Genomic DNA, 25,181 nt, shown 5'->3' on the forward strand with positions numbered 1-25,181 from the left:
ATTGTGAGTTTACATTTTACTTGGGATAACTAGCTATAATAGCGTCACTAGCTATTAACCTTTTAATCATAGTCCACTATGTTTTGAGAATAGTCAAAGGTAATAGACATTTATAACCACCATAGAGCTGGATTATAGGATTTTATTTGTACATGGATAGTAATTTTAAGCATAAGCATGGACGAGTTACTCATTCAACTTTCTAGATAGTACTGTATGATAACTCAAATCAAATACTATACCTTGGATGCTTGTATTGATGTACTGTACATTTTATCACACATATATGCTTTTGATTTTATATATGTCATAAATCTTAATATGAGCATCTACGTCTGTTTTTATTAGTTTTTATTTATCTATACTGGTCATTAATAGTTGATGCTAATATTTCCAGTATGACTTTATACGTCTAAGGCATCGAACTAATCTATATCATAGTTCTTAGTTTAATAAATGTATTATACTTTGCTTTTATTTTCATGCTTAAACATGCTTTTTCTCTTGAAATTTTTAATAATAAGCACATGAGTACCGGTAGTAGATTATTATTGGTTTGATTTTACATGAGTAAAAAAACTTACTTGGTACTTCTTTTAAGCACTTGAGTTCTATTAATAGACTGATTCAAGTGAATTTTGTCTAATATTAGGTACAATACATTTGTAACTAGCGTTGATATAAATTTTGTATTTTATTTTCAGGGCTATATGCATGGATTGTTCACTATTCTTGTGTGTTTTGTCTTTGCTTACAAAGATATACTATTAGGAAACTTAGATATAATGCTTGTTTTGTCTACTCTTGTATTAAGCTGTATTTTAACTGAAGGTTTTATCATTTATCAAAGTAAATTTGATGGTACATTTATAGATGACTATAGTTTGCTTTCTGCTTTCATTCTTTATATATATTGTGTTTTAATATTTGTTCGGTTTTCTAATTTCAGCTAAAGGTTTAAGGTTTGTAAATATTAAGTTTTGGATTGTGGTCAGGTTTTATTGTACTGGTGATAATACAGTAGAACTTATTATCTGTTTAAGTATGTATAGATCTGGCTTTAGATATAAACGGTTTGTATTTTTTTTTCAGTAACTATGGCTTCACTCAGCAGCAAGTTGTTGTCACTACAACAGGTCCCCTCTCTACCAGTGGTATCGACAAAGGAGTTAAAGCACGAGGATGGATATGCCATCGTAGACACTAGAAGAGTGGAAACCCGTTTCGGCATTTCTGTCGTATGCGAGTTGGTAATGCCCGACCAAAGTCGGGCCATTACATACTTACCGTCTAGATTCCACCAGGAGCTGTCGGACGAGGATCTGGCAGAACTTAAAAACGGCTATAGATTGAGAGCGACAGGGATGAGTGGGAGGGCAGTGGATTTGTTAATTTATAAGAAGAAATAAGATAAATAAAACATTCTTTTACCGACAGAAAGTAATGGTTTTTTTCCCCTAAGTTTATTGTCACAAACCATGAATCAACCAGCTATTAGATAAGTACTAGTATCTAATACCACTATTTATTTACATTTATAGTTAAGATGTGAATATTAGGAATGGTCAGCAATAACCTTCAACGCTTGCAATTTTAGTGATATATGTTATTACCTGGTCCTGAATAATGTCCATGAATTGCAGTTCCTGATGCAAGTTGTTCCGTAATAGCCCCGAAAAACAGCTTTCACATTTTAGAAGGGAAAGAGTTGTGCATTGCACTGGTTGCTGTTGCATAAAAGGTTTCCAATTACTCGGTTTCGTTATCACAAAATAAGCTTATAATAGGATCTAAAATTGGTTCTCTAGAACATATTTAGCTAGAGGTTAAATCAAGAAAACACATCTTTCTTGGTTAATATTTAAGTTTAAGTAACCTCATAATATGTTAAGTTTGCTTTAAGTACATTTTATAATTCTATGATTGTTTTATAATTCTATGATTGTTTTATATTGGCTTTTACTTCAACTGTGTTTAAACGTTGAGATACATTTTTTCTACAATATAGAGCTTATATGTAGTTAAGGTAACCATAAAGATTCGCAAATAACATCAAGGCTTCAGCAAAGACCCCTATCATTCTTCCCAGTAACATTTTCAATTTACTTTCATTATAAACACAAGCCGACCCACTCATATGATTACTTGATCAGTGCATCATGTAATTTACTTTCATCTAACCAGCTCAATGGCATAATAGAGGCTCAGAGTAACCGGATTGAGCGAAGACTACTGAACCGGTCCTTGGCCACCGAGCCGCATCACGTGATATAACCAGGATGCCTCGTTGGGCAGGTCAGTTCTACAGCGCAAGGGATCACGTGATATTGTCAGGGTACCTCAACTAGCAAACCTTATTTGCAATTGTTACTTCTTAAGGGGTCATGTGATAACACCAGGATCTGTACTCTACTATTGTTCCCCATTCTTGGTTGGCGTAAGAGGGAGCGTCAGCATTAACAATGCGATTATCAAAAAACGCTACTCTCTCAGCCTCCCAAATACCATTAACTTTAAAATCAGCTTTTAAAGCAGGCACATTGTTTGCAGGGTCAGCTTCTCTCATAATAGGCTCGACTTCAACCCCTTTCCAGGCCATATTTGCTATCGCAGCACAGTGGTCTCGATGTTGATCATGCCCATGTTTGATCAATCCTCCTTTTTTACAATTTAATGCATGTGTTAGATTCATAGGTTGATCACAACCATCACATCGTACTGGTAAATTTCTTAGTGTGCGGCCATAGCGAATTGACAAAGCATCTCTGAATTGATCCGGGGACAAATCCGTATGATCAGATGCACATGGTGTCACAGTTAACCATTGGCTAGTATTCCCTGCTACAATATCTAAAGTATGTGTAGTATTTTAAAACCCTTAAAACTTAAAATGTCGTTTACACTTTACATATAAGGTTTACAAAATATAATACTGCACCATTATCACAAACTGGTTTGTTTAGAGTATGTTTAAATTAAATCTATGATTTAACATACCATATGATTCCTAAAATACTAATGTATTAAAAAGTGCAATCAGATCACTGCCACAAATCACAAGATTTATGGAAACCAACCTGTTAACATGATATTGTAAGACAAAATAGAGACGTGTCCACAGGTAAAAGGGAACTGTGTATCAGCGAGGAGCGATTACAAAGTCAAACAACAACAAACTCGGACAACGATAAAACCAGACACTTTTTAAAAGTGTCCAGAGTTGTCGTTGCACGGCACGACAAAGAAAGATATGATCATGTATTATCAAATATTTTTAGGACAAGATAGAGGAGGCGTTGGAGTTGATCCACGACGTGTCCACCGGCAACATGGGAACTCTGTGTGTCAGTGAGTCATACAGGACGTTGGCAGCTCATGTCAGCCCGACACGCTATGACTCAGCCAGACAAAAGGCTGACTTGGTGGCGATGCTGCTACAAGACTTGGGAATCGCTCATCATAATGGTAAGATACAATGCTTACTCAGTTGAATTTCAAGCCGATTAGACACAATTCAACTACTTTTTTACCAACTTGTTTCAGTTATTTGTTTTATATGTTGTTTGATCTGTTAAGGTCTGATGGATGCGGTGGGACGTACTCTGTTGCTCTCAGATCGACACATGTTGAGTACCAGAGTGCTGGCGCTGAACACCTCCACTGGCCACCTCAGTGCTGTCGTCATCTGGCGCAAGTCTACCCCCGACCCTGCGACACTCACTGGCGCTCACAGGTAAACCTCATTATCAGACTGTAGTAGTATTGGTCATAAATAAAGCATGGCACAATTACTGATTCTTTCATTACTTACAAATTGTTATCCAGTCATTTTTGTGTATTTGACCATTTGATGTTTGCCAAAAAAGGCCTAATATAGTTAATGTAACACCAATTGTTCTCTTTCCCCCTTAACTATGCCTTGAGGACAGCATTGCTTCAACTAGCTAACTCTGAGAGGCACTGCTATGGAAATTATGCTAAGGTGTTACTTAGAACAAATGTGAATGACCAGGTGCTGCTTCGAGAGGCATTTCTCCAAAGAGGACATAAAGTTAAGACAGTGGGGGGGAAATATCGTGTAAGGCGTGGCACAAATTTGAGAAACATTTCACAGGTAAGTAGGCCTACCGCTCTGAAAAACACAGCTTTAAAAGGCACTGCTCGGATGTTTTCAGAGTTTATATTTTTTAGAGCAATGCCCAATGCCCGAACCTACTATGCCCCTGGTATGGCACTTTTGTGTCGACACACAGTATATCTAGAATTTCCACTTACCATTTTTTGTTTTTTTTTTTGGCACACTTTACTATACTACTAAAGTAATGAAGAAAACATATTCTGGTTATAACAATGCCCTTAGACATAATTTACACAAGTTTTACTTCTTCAAAGAGAGATAAAAATAAAGAAATAACAGAATGAAAATATGTTCAATTTTTGTTGACATTTTGGGATATTTCAGCTGCTGCTTCCCAATTATAGTATCAGTCTCAAAATATAATTTGTATTTTTCTCAAAGATAGCTGAGTGATTTAAATGATTTATTTTGTTCTTTTTATCTTTGACTAGAACTACATTCCATCCCATTTTAAAGAAATTGCCAATTTTTTTTATCAAAATGGACGTAGTTGAAGAAGTGAGCCACCGACAGATTGTGCTGATATAAATTACTGATTTATGTTGAACATGCAGACCTTTTTAAAGTACAAGAGATGCTGATCAAATGACTTATTGTAAGGCGCCAACTATCTCAGAAACAAACAATAAGGTGGAAAATATAATCTTAGACACACTAGCGCATCCTGTGTCTGTCTCACCCAACTATGTTCTTTTTAAATAACAAATTGGTAGCAGCTGGTCCATATAGATGAGATGTATACTTCAGGTTAACTATTCAATGGTTTATCCATGCATTTTCTTTAATTGTGAATTTTTTTATACTTCTTTTATTCTTCATTTAAAAAGTATTAAATAAACTTTTCCCACAGGGTGACAGATGAGCAGTTAAGACCTGGAGGTCGCCCGGACGCCACCGCCCCGTGGTACGAGGACGCCCACTCCTCCCCCGCCCTACGGTCACCCAAGTTCATGACCAGTCCCGACGTGGTCAGCTACCGCGGCTGGTGGACGTTCCCTTACTACTCGTGCTACCATCACCTGTGGATCATGTCTTACACTGTGGTCGTTCCACCGTCGCCCAAGCATGAGCACGGGTATGTATCATCTTTGATGGAAGTAGATACCTCATTAGCAAATGGAGCTTTAGTGATTCAAGCCACTGACAGATTGCCCTAATGTCAATAATTACTCAATTATCAATTATTTAAGATGGGGATGCCACTATGTGCGTATTGTAACCCAAATATGAGTGTAGGATAAGTGGTGCGATCTTGTAGTCTTGTTAGTGACTAAGGCCGACATGTTCCTTAGACACAGCTGTTAATTAATAGCCCATACAGCTAAAGGCAACTAAGGGACCTACAGTTTATAGTGGAATCCGAACCACATTTTTTCCTTGTAATTTACGAATTGGTATAATTATCAGGATAGTACTGCGGATAGTTGTAGCACTCACTAGTGCGGACGTTAATCCACACCAGGGAGCATCGCATCCACAGTGCATCCCTATAAATATTTGTTAGAAAAAATTAATTTTTTTCTTTGGCTATTGATTTAACTAGCCGTTCCCCGTGCCGTACCCATGTTTAACTTTTTTTAATGTACTTAGTTGAAGTGAGCCACTGGGAGATTGCGCTGATGTAAGTTACTGAGCTTTGTCGCATATGCGGAATTTTTGACGAAGTTAAACTTATAGGACAACTTTTTTAGCTAAGACAACTAAAACAAATAAGCTAGAAAATACAATTATATACACTAAGGAGATCCGTGTCTGGCTCACTTAATTAGGGTTTTTTATGAAAAATTGCTGGTCTATATCGTTAGGATGTCTTCGTCAGCATACTGTAATAAATTTAATGGTTCTTTGCAGTTGTTGTAATCACAAAGGTAACGTTACATTGACAAGGTTACATTGTAACATGCAGCTGTACCCATCATGCGAGTCTATTGTAGAGTCATGTTGATCGGACGAGTTATCTGCCTAGTGCCACTGTCCAATATGCTTTTTTTTCTTGAAGAATCCAACAATCCAAAATGTGTACCATCAATGAGGTTTGGTCCCATTTTATCCAGATAATAGGAGTTCTACCGTACCTATTTCTTTCAAGTACGGTATGCTAACTTTATAACCAACCCAAATATAGAATCAGAGTTCGTAAAATTGTTTCAGACTTGATATTTCAGTGTAAATTCTTTTTGCTATCAGTCTTTACAACACTGATGATTGTGGTGTTTTTGACAGGATCAAGGGTCTGGTCAGTTTTGACGTCGACGTCTCCAGCCTGGAGGTCAATCAATGTGACCACGGCCACGACAGCAAACAAGTTCACTTCTTCAGAGGATCACATAAGTGCCATAACACTACCCAGGTGTGTAAAAAGCCATTAATAAGTGGTCCTGGCCACTGAGATCGACACAACAGGAGTTAGAACTTAATCAGAGAATTGAGAAACGCAGCCGCCTTTGTACTAGGTATATAGTACAGGGACATTGTAACAAACGTTGGAACGATTGGAATTTGCTTCACATCGCGGCCTACGTGCATCATCTATTTTTCTTAAGTGGTGGTAAACTTTTTATTGATAAGTGTTGAAAATGTGTTTCAATTACCTTTAAATATAATTATCACTTTTAATTGAAACACATACTGTCATTGCCTCATCTCACCGCGTAACTACAATATTTCTCTTTCTTGTAGTGCTTATGCTTCTCCTGTCCCAGTGCAGGCTTACAAAGGACTTTTTATTCAGTTTTAACGATTAAACTATCTTCTCCCTTCCCTTCCATCACTACTACTACACGAAAACCCCTTCGTACTACAAAAAATCAAACTCAACTGTTTCAAATGGAGACGAGCCGCCCCGTGCCGTGCCGCTCTCTGTGTGTTCCTTTGGATTACAAAGCATTTATTTGTTTTTGTTGCGTCATGACGCACGCCGCGACGCGCCGTGCCGCGTCCTGTGTGTACCCTTACTTTCATCACAACGGGAACTAATTGACTGCCAGTGTCAGGAGTGTGGATAGACATGGGACGTGGGTTCCCTCGAATCGTACCTGTGATTGCCTTTTTTTCTTCTGTACTAATTTAAAATTAACTAATTCGCCAAACAATAATGAGTACCGGTACTTATAAAAAATTTTAATTTATATTTCTCGAATTTAGTAAGGAAATAAACTGTGAGTATATTCCCAACCCTAATATACAATTTTTGGACAATCATAATTACTTAGTCCTTTAGTGTTTTCATTTTTACTAAAATACTGTCGAAAAGATGCAAATTTACATATTTATACGAGATTACAGTATGTTAATTGATATAGATAACATAATTATCATCTATTAAGTGTGTAGAAAAATCTTGTTTAAGGTAAAAACCATTGTTACAATGGAAACAACTGGTCAAGGTCTTTATAAAATAAGTATTTATAAAATTAATATAAATGTTAATATTATAACAAATTTAGATTTTAAAGTTTTGCGCAATATTAACAACAACTTCAGATGTTTAATCAATATTCAATTATGCTGCTGCTTTGCCATCAATGTCAGTGTTATCAAAATCTCATCAATCTTTAAATTCCTCCAATATTTTTATTTTCATGTTTTTTAAATGGATATTGATGGTACTATAACTAACTCAGCAATCGTTTCTTTTTCAATCATGTACCTACTTTGAATTTGTTTGTTTGATTGAATTTTGTTAGTTTAGATATCTTCATTTTTTTATACATAAATATATTTTAAAATGTCATTTTTTCATATAAGTATTTTATAATAAAAGTCAATACCACAAAATATGAATATAAACTAGATAAACAAAGTAACATTTTCATTAACACTTCTTGATTTGTGAAACAAAACACATAAGTGCAAGCCTTAAATTACCATAAATACATACTTTCATTAGTTAGGTGGTACTAAAAGTATTGCATCACCTCAATTTCATAAATGTTAGCAAACCGAAGAGAGCTTAGTTTTCAAAAAAGTTCTCTTCATAGGTAGTTAGCATTAAGAGCGGGCTAATAAATTGTTGTGGTGTAAATCACAGTTTACTTGCTTTCAATTTAGTGTAAAGAACGAGTAATTTTATCGATTTGTTTTAACAATGTGTCAGGAGAATTAGAATATTGTACTTAACTTAACCTACTTTGTTTCAGCAAGTTTTAATGGAATAGACTCTCTGTCTATGTCTATGTTCAGCGGAAATGGTCTGGTGAGATTCAGGCTCATGTGGCTAAATCTCTTGAATACAATGTTTTATACAAATATACTACAATTTATCAGACAAATTGCATGTGTTTTTCTCTTAATTCATTCATCATCAGTTCATCCCTTAAGTCTTAATCATTATTATAGTCCCTTCACAAAATTTAGACCGTCAAAGGGGAAGTTCCCCCACTACTTTTTTGCTCAATGTAGGCTATATGTTGAAGCTGATTTGCATTTTGGAAAACCACAACAGTTGAGCTAACTATTATATTAAAGGAAGGTCAAGTGGAGGGGATAAATTTCTTCCCAACCGCAGAAATTTTGTGAACGGAGTAAATATTCAATGAACTTTTGCATATAGAATTTTGATGAACCATGGAAAAACAATACAATTAATTATGTTACTCTTCCAGCCATTTCTTATGGAGTATGTGTTAGATTACTTATACCGTTTATTTGAAATTATAAGCTCGATGTGTGTATGTGTTTGCAGTGTATCTACTTCCGTAAGGTTGGTGGTGGGGGTGGCTGGCAGAGGGGTAACTACATGTGTAAGTGTAAACCTGGTTTCTACTCACGCCACACAGAGTTCAATGGCACACTCGTCGAAGGTGAGTTCTCTTCATTTTCAACAATTGATACTTCAACATATGATATTTCTTTCCCTAATGCAGCGTATGGCGTGGTGAAGCAAGCGATAGGTGAAGGGTCTACCCTGTTTAACCTGGGTATAAGCACAGACAATAAGTACGTTTCAATATTGAGATTATTATTTCAAACAATAGCCATTTGTGTATTGAGCGCAAAGTATGTCATTGCCGCTCGAGAACTGTAGATGGCCATACATTTTGAGAGCGGCAATGGCTGTTTGTGCTCGTAATACACACAAGATTTTTCCTGCTGCCATAGTTAAATTATTATAAAACAGAGCTTTACAATTTAGCGGTACAGTAAATATCATGTGGCTTATTTTATTGCATAGAGATATTCACCGGAAAGTGTGTTATGGAGCGCCAAGAATTTGAAATCAGCTGATTTAGCGAGCTGTAATGAATAGGGCTATTTTGCTCACTGTTAACTGGTGTGGCAATGTGCATTTCCTTGCAGTGGTCAAAAATATGTTTGTGTATCATGTTAGTGTAATTCAAACAACATTTACACTTAATATTTTGAAATAAAAACAAAATGAAAAAAAATTACGCTGATGGCAATAAGAACAATTCTCAAATCAAAAAGCAAGTGGAATATGGCATCTTTCGAGTATTGGGCAAGCATTTATTCACAAATTGTGTTTACAACTTTAATTAATTATAAGATTACAAAATTAGGTAGACTATCATACTTAGATAACTTACAGAACTACCAACTAAGAATAAATTGTAGTATTTCACAAGTTTGTGATTAACATGTTAAAATTGTATTTCAGCTGCCTGGGCTGAAAAGTACGGTAATGGTAGTACAAGCGGGGTTTACGATGAGAGGTATAGATGTCGTAAATGTGCCCCCGGCTGTTCTACTTGCACCGGCCCAAAACCTTGTCTCGCACACTACAACTGGCCGTTCAGGTACTTCTTTCTAAATAAAACTCTTTCAAGTAACTAGTCAGATTTTCTAAGAAATCCATCCATAATAATTATTAATGTAGACTACACACTCGATACGGTATCTTGTAATATAATTTGCTAGATTACACCATTTAATACTACAAAATAATTTAAGTCCATTCACAAAACTTAGGCAGTTTGAGGGAAATCTCCCCCGCCACTTTTTTCTGCTTGGCAGCTGATTGACGTTTTGATAATTCTCAGCTGTTAAGCAAATGGTAAATGGTTTAATGGTAGGATCAAGACGTGGAGGGGATAGATTTCTTCCCCTAAAACAGCCTAAATTTTGTCAACGGAGTATAGTCTTTTTAGTTCATTAATTGTTTTATTGGAAATTTATTTGTCTCAATTTAATACAAATTTCTAGATTAGCAGTTAACTTAATTCAATTAATTGTTTTCAACTATTTTTACCATCACTATTTTGTAACTGAAGTAAATTATTTTGAAATACATTTTTCATAAGTTATTTGGATTTGATAAATATACAGGTTCATTCAAAATAGATCCAAGCTTAGCTATATTTGAATTTCAGCTCTAAAATTTAGAAGAGGTCAAAAAACCTGCTAGAAGTAAAAAGCATGTGTTTGTTTTAGTTTAAAGTTTTTTTGTAATTCTATTTAAATCACAAATAGTCAAGCAATGTTACCCACATTTTACACTTTGCACTTACAGTACACGAATGGCCTGTTTCATTACATACACTCTCACAATATAAGGTGTTCGCACAGTCCTGTTGTTTCTATGCAATATGTTTTGTCTTATCGATTTAGATGTGTTGTTGGATGGTTTTTGTGTTGTTTCACTCACTGATTTGTTCCTTTTCCAGAATCACCTTGTTATGTATCTCACTGAGTTGCGTCTTTTTCACTCTGGGACTCATTTTGTATGTTTATAACCACAGAAAACTCAAAGTTTTCAAAGTTGCGAGTCCTATTTTCCTAAGCATTACTCTACTGGGATGTGCCATCATGTATTTAGAGGTAAAAACATTCATTTTCTATTAAATTTAGTTATTTGTTTTCTGTTTGTTTTTATGTTCTTTACATTTTGTTAATATGGAAAGAAAAGTGTTAATAGCAACCTATTTATATTTTATTTTGTTCACAAAATGTTGGTGGTTTTAGGGGAAGAAAACTACCCCCACATGGTCTCCACATGATCTTACCTTTAAACCAATACAGTATGTCTCCAAAACATCACCTGCAACACTTTCGCTCATAATCTGGATATAAGCAAGAATGTGACTACTGTATTATTTTTCTTTAAGTCATATGTTCATGTTTCTGTACTGATTGACTTTGAGTTTTTCCTTAATTAAATTAAACACTATAGTTCGGCCGCTTAGAAAGCGACCTCCTCCAGCATTGGTTTAACATTAGCGCGCAGGTCGTTTTCTAAGCGGCCGAACTATAGTTTCCTATTCTGTTAGAATTTATTTTTATATTTATGTTTTAGAGATAATTCCACGATAAAAATTCTCTCCCCTTTATACTACTAAGCAAAAAAGTGGGGGGGGGCTTCCCCTCAAACCACCTTAATGTGAACAGACTTTAGTTAATAATTGATAATTCTTGAGGGTTTTGATTCACATTCTTCTCTGTGGACCATTTTAATCCTACTGTATATGGTTTATTTGAGCATGATAAACTTATATCAAAAAGAGTTATTAGTCATCAGTTGTCATACAAAGTGACAATCCTTTTAAACATAATCTTTAAACGGATATTGCATTATTGGTTTAGCCTCAGCACCAGTATTGAACCCTATTAAACCCCTATTTTTATTGCAACAAGTTTTCAGTATTAACAAATTAATAAATCCTTAAAAAGTGTATGCTTTATAGGTTGGCCTTCAAAATTTATAAAATAACTTTACATTTTCAGATGGCAGCAATCTTTCCAATTTTGGATATCTACTCGTGCATCGCCACAAAATGGTGTCGACATTTGGGGTTCTGTGTCACCTATACAGCATTGCTTATGAAAACATGGAGGTATTCCAGCAATTGTGTAACATATTTCTTCATCAATGTAAAATATAATCAAATGAAAAAAAACAAATATAATCAATCATAATCATTGTCATTACTTAATGACAGCAAAATGTGTGCATATTATTATTATCTGAATATAAATAGAAGATGAGTGTGCAATATAATGAAGAGATGACTTGTAGCTTTGTTACTGACTATGATCAGCTGTTTCTTTTCCTAAGACCACTTATTAAAAGCCCAATGATCAAGGACAGCTGGGTTCAGTTAAGAACCATCAAAAAGCCACTGACTTGTATCATGCTTGAATTAGCAACTTTTTTATCCTCAGCACTATGACCACTCAACTACCCAGTTCCAATCAACGAAATAAGATGTCTATGGATGGCTATTTCAAAATGTAATAAAACATGTGCAATAATGTAGAATCATTTCACAATTTTTACCCTCGAGAAATCTGATAGATTGCTTGGATAGAATGTATTTTACTATGAAATTGTGTGCTACATAGGTTAACTTTTTATAAGCAATGAAAGAAAATAAGATAAGCGTTTAACTCCTCATTAAAGTGTTTATAATTGAACTATAATAATTTTTCACCTTGCACACCTAAAATAAAATCCTACACCGCCCCACTCGCCCTCATGTACTACAACGTTCATGGTATCGGAAGACCCTGCGCCTTGTGCAATGGGAATTTCAGCACAGTGCTCACCGCTCAGGCTCTTCCTTGCTTGTCACAATTATATTTCCAGCACAACATACTAAAGCTGAAATTGCACAATCGTCCATAAGCAATTTTCCTCTGCAACTTCTCTGTGGTACTACATAATTGGCATGATAGTGGTGAAGGATTAGTCAGTGAGCTCCTAAGGAATTTGTGAGTACTAGAAAATAAGCCGATTTTATACCTATTATTTTTGCAGAGTTTCACTGACCTACAGAGTAAAGTCTGCACACAAAGTTAAGCTAACGGATAAGCAGCTGCTGCAATGGATGTTCCCAATCCTACTGGTCATGCTTATCTATCTCAGGTAAGAGACTTTGTTTACAACATTTTACATATTGGTACAACAAATTGGATGTAATTTATTCCTTCTTGTGCCTGGAAACTTGTGCTTATCAGACTAGGAACCAAAGTGATTTCCAGTTTTTCATAAATTAGGTTCCTTTGAAAAGTTGCCTCAGTATTTTGGAAAAAAGCATATAATAAGTTACCAAACAGGATAAAGAAAATTGATGGATGGTCATAGGTTTTAAAGAAGTTCAGTCCCTGGTGCTAAACAAAGTATATTACAGTATTGTATAAATGATGTTGTTTGTGACTCTTTGTAATATGATGTAAATACGTATATCAAATTAAGGCATTCGATTAGGTTATTTGCCAAAATAATTGTATGATGTACCGTATATATATATTTTTTTTTTTAGTTTTTAAGATGTTGACATGTCACCTGTTTTACCAGCTGGCGAGGAAAATATATTGTGACATATAAATAACCTAAATCTGAATCTGAAACTGATATTACCATCATACCCTACACAGAACAGAACTGGAATTTAACTCATCCAATTGAATTGTATGTTGACCATTTGGATTGATTACTGCAACAATCAATTTCATTGTTATCTCATTGTTACCAGCTTTAATTACACTATGTTGAACTGAGCCTGAGCTACCAACAAGAAAATCCAGTAAAGCACTGTTTTCTGTTTATACAACTTAGTCATGATACTAAAAAGGAAAAGATAATTGAATGTAAACCATTTACAACAGAAGCATACTCTGAAACAAGCTTGAATCAATTGAATTTTCTCTGAACAAAAACTTCCTATAGTTGGCCCAAAGACTGACTGTTTCATTCAGATGTTTGAATTGAAGCTTTCAAATGGAGGAATTAAAGTGGAAATATTGACTCAGTCAAAAGTGCAACTTAAAGTGTGACCCGCCAGTCAGCGATGATGTGGGTTCACCTCTTGAAATTTATCAGTATTATACACAGTTATTTTTCACTATAATATACTTGTACTCCTTCCTGTGCTTTTTTATGTACCGGTACCGTTCATAGTCCTGAACCTCATGTGGATAGGTGAAATTCAATGGAGAGACCCATCACCCTCTTGAAAAAATACATTAAAACTATGACCAAAATTTACGACCCAAATAGGAAAGTAGCACACAAAACATAACAAATTCTTCAAGATATAATATCTAGCCTTCTATTCACTAAGTATAATTTGTAACTTTCTTACTTGCAGCACATGGACCATAAGTGCTCCACCCAAAGGAGAGGAGATTTATGACAGTCACGGACTAAGGTTCAAGCAGTGCACCTTTAATTGGTGGGATCACAGTTTGGCCATAGGTGAGTTTATAGCTAAAGTAGGTCATAATGTATCATCATCATGAAGTAGGAAGTAGGAAGTAAACTGGATGAAGCTGTTTAAAATGTATTTGAGCTATGTTGCCGAATCTCTATTGTTACAATCTAGGTGTTATAGCATAGACTAACCAACACAAGTAGACTTGTCATCCCATTGTAAATTTTGAAGCACGTTTTTCGTGTCTAGTTCATGTACGGGGACACTGAGCGCTAGTGTCGAAAAAATTTGGTTTCTTTTATTTTAGGGTTAATTTCTTGATTCGTGCTTTACTGTTTGGTTATATAACTAGGAGACAAGTTATTGTTTATGATTAGATCGTATTATTTGGTTAAACGAGGTTTTAAATGACTGTAATAACGGGAAACAAATTGTAAACAAAACAAGACCTCTACATAAACCGTACAGAACTAACAATAAAATTGTCTTCAGCTGTTCCAAAAGGATGAGAAATCTACTGGGGGAGTATGTTTTATCTATGGTTATAGACAGCTACTGTTGGGATTTATTTTTTTCTACTAGACAATTTTGCTGTGGTTTTAAAAAAAAAAAGTTGAATTCATTTTCTTGTTTGCCTATACTTGATTCAGTTTATATGGTTAAAAAGGAATTAAATGCTTGTTAGAGCAAGATGTGTGAACTCGTGAAGTAATTCTGGTGTAGAAACGTAACTTAATTACTTATCTGCATAGGGGACCCAGGCATCTAAAGGAAGGTTACCAAAAGATTTTGGGTATAAACAGCTTTAACAAATCAAATTTGTCGTGTGTTTTCTTCTGCCCCAACACAAAGAAAAGAGACGGAAGCATATTTTGTAGGGAATCTAGTCCAAATTTGTCATGTCACTAGTTTCCCACAAATTAAACAAATCTCTTTTTCAACAAAACCCTGAAAGCTTTAACTACTAGACTATCAGAAAACCTCTTTGAAAATTGTATTTAGTTTATTTTATTTTTGTTGCTCTGCATGTGTCTAGGGGAGGTACTGTTCCTGGCGTGGGGTATCAGAGTCTGCTACAACGTGAGACACGCAGAGTCCCTGTACAACGAGGCTCGACTCATCACCATCGCCATCTACAACATCGCTGGTGTCAACATCGCAATGGTGGCTTTCCAGTGAGTTCCTACCAGTTGTCTAAAAGGTGTTTAGTAATGCAGTCGGAAGTACTTGGAGAGTGGAACATTTTTTTCAAACCCTACGTCTAAATTTTGCAAATCACTAATGGATTTTAGCGTTTTAGATGAGATTATGACATTCCTGGTGGTTCGCAGAGCACCTCATGTTGTAGGTCCTTCTATGACAAAAACAAAATAAAGAATTTTTTTTTTAATTAATAATTTTCTGTGTACCACTGAAAGCACAAAAAAACTAAGAAATGTTAGTTTGAGTTTTGTAGTGTTTGTTTTTTATTAGCCTATTATATATGTGTATTACGTTTGAAGTAGTGTCAAAAGTGATTTGTCATTGGTAACATCTATTAAAACAGTAATCATAAAACATATAACTGGAAATTTTTAATATTTCCGAGGTACCATACTTTTATTGTATTAGATGTATGGTTGATTTGTATTGCAGATATTCTTTCAGCATCACATTATAAAGCGACAAACACATACTGTATAATATAAAGTACTGTCTTGTGTCTATTGTTGTCCACAAAACAGATATTTGAACGTAGCTTTACTTTCCCAGTTTGTTCCTGTTCCCACAAGCTGGGCCTGACATCAAGTATTTTCTTGGTTTCATCAGGACTCAACTTAGCACGTCAGTCACCATTGCTCTTGTCTTTGGACCTAAGGTATCTCTATTTCATTATACAAATTAGCACATAGAAGTAAGGTGCAGAGGAAACACTTAAGTGGTGTTTAGGGCAAAGTTTATTACTGACCACCCTCACCCTGTACTACAACGCTCACATTGGAGGAAAACCTGCGCCCTGTGCGATAGATACTTCCGTACAATGCTCGCGGCTCGGGCTCTTCCTTGCTCGCATGTATATTTCCAGCACAACATACTAAAGCTAAAAGCACACAGCTATCCCATGAGAGGGTATCCTTTGTGCCATTCTTTATTGTGGTTTTAGCAAAACAATTTTGATATACATCAAAATTACAAGGCCAACACATTAAATCAACACTTCTATGACATAAGAGTAAGTCTGGGACGCTTACATAATTTTGGACCACTATACTTTTAGATCACTAGACTTTTACACTTATTTATCAGAAAATGTAAATAAATATTGAAGTTTTTACCTTCCGGCATTCCAATTTCGCTGTAGTTTGCGAAGCATTTCGTCACAGTGACATCATCAGGCATCCACTAAAGCTTCTTCATGAAAATTAAAATAAAACAGTCATCACACACAACAAATTTACATAAAATCTTTTTTCATATTCATGACGAAGCTTTAGGGTATGCCTGATAAACTGACTGACTGTGTTGACGTGTCTCAAACTACCTACAGCAAAATTTGAACAGAAGGTAAGAAAATCAACACATTTATTATTATTTGACGCTCAGTAGTAGGAAATGAATTCTACAAAAACATAAATCTAGTCCTAATGTATATTTTGCTTTTTTATTAGTGTTTAATGAAATGTACAACCCAGTCATAGAGATTCTGCTTTTGAGACATTGCTCCATAGAAATTTTAACTGTGTAATCTTTAAACATTTCTGAATAAGGAAAACTTGGCAGAATACCACCAATCACAAATATATTTTATGTGAAAATGTGCATATACAGTACTTTTTCTGAGGACAGTGAGAACTTAGCTACGGTAACTGTCTAAAATAACTGCTTGGAGCAGCAGCATGATAAAAACTGACGAATAGTGCATATTTAAATATATACAGCAATAGACATGGCATGTGAATTGGATCGTTCAAGTTCTACTTGTTTCAACAGTTTTGATGGAGTCTTAAATGACATAGACAATAGACAATATAAAAACAAAATAATTCTTTATTCCTTCAACAATATACACATATTGTAATAGACATCGTCAAACTTAACAAGCAATAACAAAATATCAAGGCAACAAATATATTTGTTCTGTCAAAAGATACATATAATACATAAATAAATGTCACAAAAATACAATATCTAATCTGTCTACAATAAGGTCATCTTAACTATGCAACAAAAACTCATATTTCATAAATTCATCTATGTCATAAAAAGGATTTTTTACTAGCCAGGAATACAATACTTTTGCAAATTTTCTTTCTGATAAATTCAGCCAGGCTTTTGGTAACTTGTTAAAGAACTTAAGACCTAAATAACTATGGTAACTCTTTGTTTTGGTTAATCTACATTTTGGTAACTGTAGGAGATGTCTATCTCTTGTTTCATAGTCATGGAATATGGCTCTTTTAGGCAACGATGGATAGTTTTTCTTTACCAACATCAGAACATCATATATATAAAGATTAACAAAGGTTAAAACATTAGCTTCTACAAATAATGGTCGACAATGTTCTGACGGTTTAGCATTCATTATTATTCTAATTGCTTTTTTTTTTTGTAAGATTAAAATTCTCTCCATGCCTATACCATTTCCCCAAACTGTCAGACCATATCTTAAAATACTTTCAAAAAAGGAAAAATAAGACATCCTTAAACACACCTTAGTTACTTGTCTTTTTAAATTAATCAGTAAATATATTATTCTACATAACCTTTTACAAACAATATCAATCTGATTTTTCCATGAAAGACTAGCATCAATACTTATACCTAACAATGTTACAGCCTTATTTACATCATATAAATTACCTTTTTTTAAAGAAACTATCAAATTTTGTGTTTTTCCTTCATTTAAAAACAAACCATTAGCTTCAAACCAACTCTTTGCATCCAGAAGGGCTTCTTCTGACAAATATTCCAGGTGCTCTATACAATTACTTACATTCAGAAGGGAAGTATCGTCTGCATATATTGTAGTAAAACTAAAATTGTTAAAACTAAAATCATTTATCAAAATTATAAAAAGTATTGGCCCCAATAAAGATCCCTGTGGTACACCTGATAAAACATCTAAGATCTGGGAACAAACACCTCCTACATCTACGATCTGCTTTCTATGTCTCAAATATGACTCAAACAATTTCAACTCTTTACCTATATGGTAGCATGGTCAACTTAAGTTCACATGTTGATTATGTTGAGCCATTATTTTGTCATATCTCACAATTCTGGGGCTATAAAAATAAATTAGAATAAAACCTGAATTATGAAAGCATTTTTTCGGTGGACTATTTGCTAAAAAGTCGGTCCTGTAGTTTTGTTGTGGGTATTAAAATATCATTACACATTATTTTAATGTGTATGCCTTTGCTGGTTGAATGTTGCTATACTTCTTTAATAAGTTGAAACGTCCCCTCCCCCTAGGTGCTAAGAGTTCTACGAGGCCAGGGCGACCAATGGGATAACAGGGCAAGAGCTCGGGGCGTCACAGCCTCCTTCTCTCTAAATGGGATCGGGCTTGTGCCAGATGAAGCTCCAGATCTCTTCCAAGAGAATGAAGAGTTGAAGGTAATCTTGATGACTTTGATTTAGTACCATTATTTGCTCTCAATAATTGAGGCCAATTATTGGCCTCAATCTCATGACTGTAAAATAATGTCAGGTGACCAGTTTATATATATTGTGTAAAAAAAGAAAGTTGTTATTGAATTGTTGTTATTGTTTCTACAAAGCTTAGGTTTTGTCTATTTTGAGATTGAAGTTCAGTCGTTTCAAAAAATGCTGCACAGGATTTCTCAAATAAAAATTCTGAAGCAAAAGGAGACTGACTCTACCTACCCATCAGTACTAAAACTGAAAATGAAATTTAGTTGTTTGTATGGCTTTAGTTTACTATAAATAGTTCATCTCAATGGTTTAATTAATGTAGCATACATTATTCGTAAACAAATTTATTCAACTTCATGTTCAATTAGGTGAGTCTGTGGCTCAGTCGGTAGCGTCACGGTCTTCGGACCCAAGGCAGCTATGTCAAGGGTTCGGATCCTGGTCACTGCCGAAAACATTTTATCAGTACAGTTTACCTTTGTACTGTACCGGCTCACCCCTTGCTTTGCTGGATACGTTCCATGCACAGATCTAAAGTCTATGTGGGCAGGCAAAAGCAAGGTTAAAAGAGGCCGCCAACCTCTTTTTAAAAGAAAGAAAAGAAGAAAGAGAATTTTTGTAGGCTATGACAGAGATTGTTAAAGTGTCAATCTGCCCACGTTCCTTCTATAACTCATATCAAAATATTTTTAGCGGTGTGTACATTAAAAGAACACTTTATACACATACATAACATGTACATACATTTCAATCATTCGATAGACAAGTCGTAACAAGTTAAAAGTTTTTCCCTACCACAAGTTTAAACACAACTACCATTATTCCTCATTTTACACTTTTTTTCTGAAAATCTCAAAGCTGTATTTTTTTGGGTTCGGCATTGTAACTGTCTTAGGAGAAAATATTGTTGTCTATATAGTTTCGTTTTGATTTACACGTAAATGGTTTTGCAGGAAGAAATCCAGAAGTTAGCAGGACAGATGGAGTTCATGAAGATCGTTCATATGGAGATGAACAACCGTCACCTGAAGATGAAACCCGGAGGATACTTTAGTTCGGGCAACACCGTCGTACTGCAGAGTCCCGTCAGTCGGACCTCCGCGGGGTTTGTCCTCGGTAAAAGTTTCAGCACTACAGAAGAGCCCGATGAGAGGGTATGACTAGTCTTCACGAGCCGTGAAGTTTGGTTGTGATATTAACTTCTCTGTGATTATCTACATAGTGTTACGTTTTGTTACCACAGCTGTTTTATAGACTCGTCGTTGTTACATGTCATGTGTTCAGAGTATTTTTGTGTTACTCAAGCCGAAATCTTGGGAGTTTCCCACGCTTAAGTGTCCTCTAACTTTTTTGATATCGGGAATGGTCGACAATATTGAGGCAGTGAAACGGAAATGTGTCGCTTATGATATTTTGTGAGGGTGGAATTTACAGGTGCTGTGGATTAGGGTTTTTCTCCACACTAAATCAAGCAATAAAAATAAAAACAGGGTTTAACGTAGTTAAATTTTTAATTGGAATCATAATGGGTGAAAATTTGTAAAAGTTATTGTAACCATATCAATCTTAGAGTATTTTTTTGTGGATAAGATTTTGGATTTTAAATTAGTGTTTCACTAATATTGAGTTTAATGCTGCTGAAAGCTTGCGGAACTGAGTAAAACATCAAACAGATAATTTATATCACAAAACGCAATGGGTAAGGAAATATAGCCTTAGGTAACTTTGATAAATACAGTTTATGTAATGAATCCCAAAAATACAATAGTGATATGAAGGAGTTTATCATCGCCATTGCACTGATGAAATTAATAGAAATTCACTTAAGATCTTCCCTTGAACACTAAGAATTTGTTAACTTAACCTAAAACACTGGTTATGAACTTAATAAAATATTATTTTCGGTAGGAACTGATGCAGTAACTTATGTGGTTGTGGTATGATATTGATAATGATGCTTAGATTAGTAAGTTGCAGCTAATTATTTACTGAAAATGGTAAATGTTAACCAGATTATATTTTTCAAGTAATCTTTATTTTTACCACAACAGTGAAATTACTACTTTTCTAGTTTTGAAAATCGTAATGGGTTTAAGTTAAAATATTTTAAGTTATTTTACAATAGCTCTTTGTTAAATGTATTTACTTTGTAACACAGTCGAACCTTTATAAGACAAATTTCAAGGGGTAGGGGAAAAATTTGTATCATTGATGTATTCTTAATAAAGAGGTTTGTTTTATCAAGGTTTAATACTGTTATTCGTCTTATTGAGGTTTAACCTCGCTACCAAACAATGACTGACGAAAGAGGAGGGATGGGTGGGGGTTTCATGTTAGACAAGCTTATCTGTTTGTTTTGAAAACTACTATGGAGAAGTTCATGAGAAGTTTGTCTTATATAGGTCACATTTGTTTTGTAAACAAGGTTTTGTGCTAAGAATATTCGTTGTGTAGAGGTTAATTAATCACATGTCACAAACAAAATTGAAGATAATTTTGTTTGAACCTCCATAAGAATGGAGGTTTTTAACCTAATGACTACATTGTATAGAGGTGTTTTTAGCATTGACCTTTATGAAAGTTTCAAGGGGATTTAAAAAAATTCGTCTTTTCAAGGAATTTATTTTACTGAGGTTCGACTGTAACGTTAAATAATGTATAATAAAACTGTATGTTTTATTACATTTTAATTTAACCCTTAGAGTGCCAGGCGAGAAATAAAAGTAACGCTCAAAAAATGCCGATGATTTTTCCCGAAGGTCGCGCTAAAAATGCCGAGCGCGATCTGGCGATTTTTAGGTTAAAATTTCGTAAAAATCGAATTTTCGATATTTGGACCAACGAAAATCGATGTATTGCATCTAGTAACTTTCGACTCAATGTTAATATATGGGTTAAAAGAATCCGAGTATCCATTCGGTTGTTATGACAACTGTTAGATCATTACGAAACGTCCGGTCAGCCGGACGTTGGCACTTTTGGCTCGTTCTAAAAACGTCCGGTCGGCCGGACGTCGGCACTTTTGGCTCGTTTTAAAAACGTCCGGTTCCCCGGACGTTGGCACTCAAAGGGTTAATCATAAGAACAATTTTCACAAACTAGTCATATTTTAAGGAACTTGAGGAATGTTGAAATTTGTTATTTTCTTAAAAAGCGTAAACATTAAAAGTGGTTTACTTTTATTTAGCTTGACTACAATTACACCTTTACACCTTGCTTTACTTAATATTAGCCAAAAATGTAAATGGTTGATTGACACATTTGCTAAACCATCAATATAACAGTACTGTAATGGATTTTTATTGTTATACCAAGACTTATCCGTATATTGGTCCACACTATCTATACAGAGAAGTAAGGTATAGAGGAAACTTTCAGTAATACACCTAAGAGGTGACTAGTGGCTGATGTCTAGGGCAAGTCCAACAAATCCCATCGCCCTCATGTACAACACTCTCACAGTGGAGGAAGACCCTGAGTCCTGTACAAGAGGAATTTCTGCAGAATGCTTGCCACTCAAGGTCTTCCTTGCTAGTGTAACTGGTAGAGCTGATAAATACTTCTTAAGCATCTTTCCTCTGTACCTTACTTCTCTGTGATGTGTTGGGTTTCTCAAGGGCATTTGATCAATTTCCTTGAAAGGTCTAGATGGTTTTCTTAGAAGGTATAACTAGAATGAATGGTTCCACTGAGCTTCTTTGTTTGTATACTCAGTTACCACTTAATTTTATCTTCTATAAAGAAAGGTTTTATACGCTCATTCAAATCAAACTTAAATTCCCTTTATTGTAATTTGTTAATCTAGGTTAATAGAATAGAACCGCAAAAGATTTCTATTATGTCAACCCTGATTGTAACTAGCTTATGTTAAATCATAGACAAATAGAATGAAAATAGACTATCAAAGGAAGGTTCCGCAATGTGCTGCTAGATTGTGCTCGGTGTTTGATTCGCTGCCGTTGTCGGTTCCTGGCCGTCTGCTACCAGCACTACCACTATTGCAAAAGAAATACTACCAATGTAACAGACCCAATTTTCAATAAACATCAATCCCCCGGATTCCAGGGAATTCCTCTGGAGTTGGCAACACTGGTCCCAACTACCAAATTGTCATGACTCGGTCGCTAGCGCTTGATGCTGCGGCGGTGTGCGCCGTGACTACACGGTACTCCTAGGTGGACACCAGAACATATGCTAACTGCAGCACTGCTGTCAGTCTATATTCAATTCTATTTGTCTATGGTTTGATATGTTTTACAACAACCATTCGAGTTATGAAAAAATTACTCTAAACATTATTGTTGTTATACCATTCAAAGACAGGAGATTTATAATATATTTATATTTTTGTATTTAAAAAGAGTGAAAATACATTTAAATCAAAATTATTTGGAAAATTAAGTAAGATACAATAACAATAAAATTAAAATTGATTCCTGATAATGACATTGATCCTGTACGGTAACAGTTTTGCTACGGATTGAACACGGATAGGTTACATTTTTACTGCTCGTACAATAATAAATTATATGGTATGACAATATCACTGATGAAAAAAATAAGGAGTACTTTACCTACTAAACGTAAATTTAACACAAGAAAAATAGTCTATAGTATTTTAGCTTTTAAAAGTTATACATTTTATACATAGTGTAAGTACACTTTTTGTTTTGAATTTATTTTTTATCAAAGATCATCTAAGATTTATTCAAGGTCTTAATTGTGCTGGAAAACATTAATATGATTTGTTAAATATATGATTGGTTAAAGATCTGGTTAAGGCTTACTGATAGACTTTTTCAGTATATAAAAGTGAAAATAAAGTTTTCTAAGGATGTAGGGGGAAAATTCAAACATCCAATACACTTAATATGTGAGGTATACATTTGACTATGGGGAGTGCCCAGAAATATTCATAAAATACACAAATCAAAATAATAGAACAAGTTAACGGCTAAACTCCACCTAGCCTGTAGTAAAGGTTCCTTGACTAAGCTTATCTGTGTGATATGTTTGTTATGTGTTGGTAGATTATAATTATTGTTAGCTACATGTTTAGATGTACTTAGCGGCCTTACCATCGCTAACACATGTTGATTCTTGCAAACCAAAGAGTTTTATAAGTAATGTTGAATTTTATAATACAGTATAATTATATCGTTGAAACTGCAAAAGCCTCCATTTTAGACAGTGAGGATTCTGAAATACTACGGGGGGAAATTGATGAAAATAATGCTATGTTTTATCATGGTATGAGTATGCCCGAAAAACAAAAACCTTTTATAGTACACCTCCAATTTTTGTGTAAATCTGTAAAATGCTTTGACACTAGTAGTGTGATTTGGTACGATACCTAAATTTCTCATCCCATAAAGCAACATGTATCAGAAAAACTGACTTTTTGGTAAAGGTTAAACTGGAATAAATGTCTATTTTTCTCATCTTAAATTTTAAAATAGAAGTACGCTGTTGATTGTTACTGTTGCTAAGTTATTAAGAAATAGTATCTTTTGTAGTATTTTTGTAATATTCTAGTCCTTTTAGTCAGTTGTGGTGTGTTAAATAAGTTCAAATAAAAATAAATATCTAAAGTAATTAATTTCTGTTAAGAAAAGGGATTGGAGATGAAGTGGGTTTTCATCTTGGTGTATAAGGCAAATTAACAGTTGACGTTGATTTCAAAATTAAATGTTTAACTTTTTGTTCTTCTTAAAAAAATTATATTTCTTCTATGAGAAAATATTAAAATCAAACATTATTTCATAAAAGTGAAATACAAATTTTAAATACTTAAGCCTAGTCCACACCTGGCGATTTGTCTCTGGAAACTTTGTTGGCTGACCGTAGTGTTTCCTTTTATATCTCCAGATGATAGTCAGACTGTCGGCAGACAAATCTCTGTGCTTCTGGAGACAAAATTCAGTGTTTTCTGTTTCCCATACCAATGGTAAACACTGAGACAAGAAACACGTCTTTTGTCTCAAGCCTGCATGAGTGGATGATTCTGGAGACAGAAGATCGAAACAACCTGAACCCGCTGGTGTTAAACGTGGAGTTCAGGGCTGAGATTCCAGCCCTGTAACGTGTACATTTCATTCTTTGGCCCAACAAAGACAAAACAGTAACAGAACCTCAAGATCTGTTGGAATTGTGGATATTTATATGCATTCACTGTGGATGCGATACTCCCTGGTGTTTATTAACGTCCGCACAAGTGAGTACTACGACTACCCGCAGTGCTATCCTGATAATTAGACCAATTTGTATATACCAGGGCAAAAAATGTGGTTCGTGGT

General features: G+C 34.8%; 1 protein-coding gene across 1 annotated transcript in view; it reads left to right on the forward strand.

The window, feature by feature from the left end:
* Positions 1 to 25,181, forward strand: part of LOC128988636 (probable G-protein coupled receptor CG31760) — a 119,884-nt gene extending 94,703 nt beyond the window's left edge. The window contains exons 3-16 of the mRNA XM_054410113.1: positions 3,279 to 3,465; positions 3,577 to 3,733; positions 4,989 to 5,213; positions 6,362 to 6,488; positions 8,823 to 8,940; positions 9,756 to 9,894; positions 10,762 to 10,915; positions 11,819 to 11,928; positions 12,852 to 12,959; positions 14,185 to 14,291; positions 15,284 to 15,422; positions 16,000 to 16,105; positions 18,703 to 18,846; positions 19,839 to 25,181. Of these exons, the coding sequence (XP_054266088.1) occupies positions 3,279 to 3,465; positions 3,577 to 3,733; positions 4,989 to 5,213; positions 6,362 to 6,488; positions 8,823 to 8,940; positions 9,756 to 9,894; positions 10,762 to 10,915; positions 11,819 to 11,928; positions 12,852 to 12,959; positions 14,185 to 14,291; positions 15,284 to 15,422; positions 16,000 to 16,105; positions 18,703 to 18,846; positions 19,839 to 20,045 (2,028 nt within the window). The 3' untranslated portion in view covers positions 20,046 to 25,181. The remainder of the gene's footprint in view (positions 1 to 3,278; positions 3,466 to 3,576; positions 3,734 to 4,988; positions 5,214 to 6,361; positions 6,489 to 8,822; positions 8,941 to 9,755; positions 9,895 to 10,761; positions 10,916 to 11,818; positions 11,929 to 12,851; positions 12,960 to 14,184; positions 14,292 to 15,283; positions 15,423 to 15,999; positions 16,106 to 18,702; positions 18,847 to 19,838) is intronic.

The sequence above is a fragment of the Macrosteles quadrilineatus genome, unplaced genomic scaffold (genome assembly GCF_028750875.1).
Source record: "Macrosteles quadrilineatus isolate MER2022 unplaced genomic scaffold, UCM_ALF_1.0 Scaffold_3__2_contigs__length_128488019, whole genome shotgun sequence".
Taxonomy (NCBI): Eukaryota; Metazoa; Arthropoda; class Insecta; order Hemiptera; family Cicadellidae; genus Macrosteles; species Macrosteles quadrilineatus.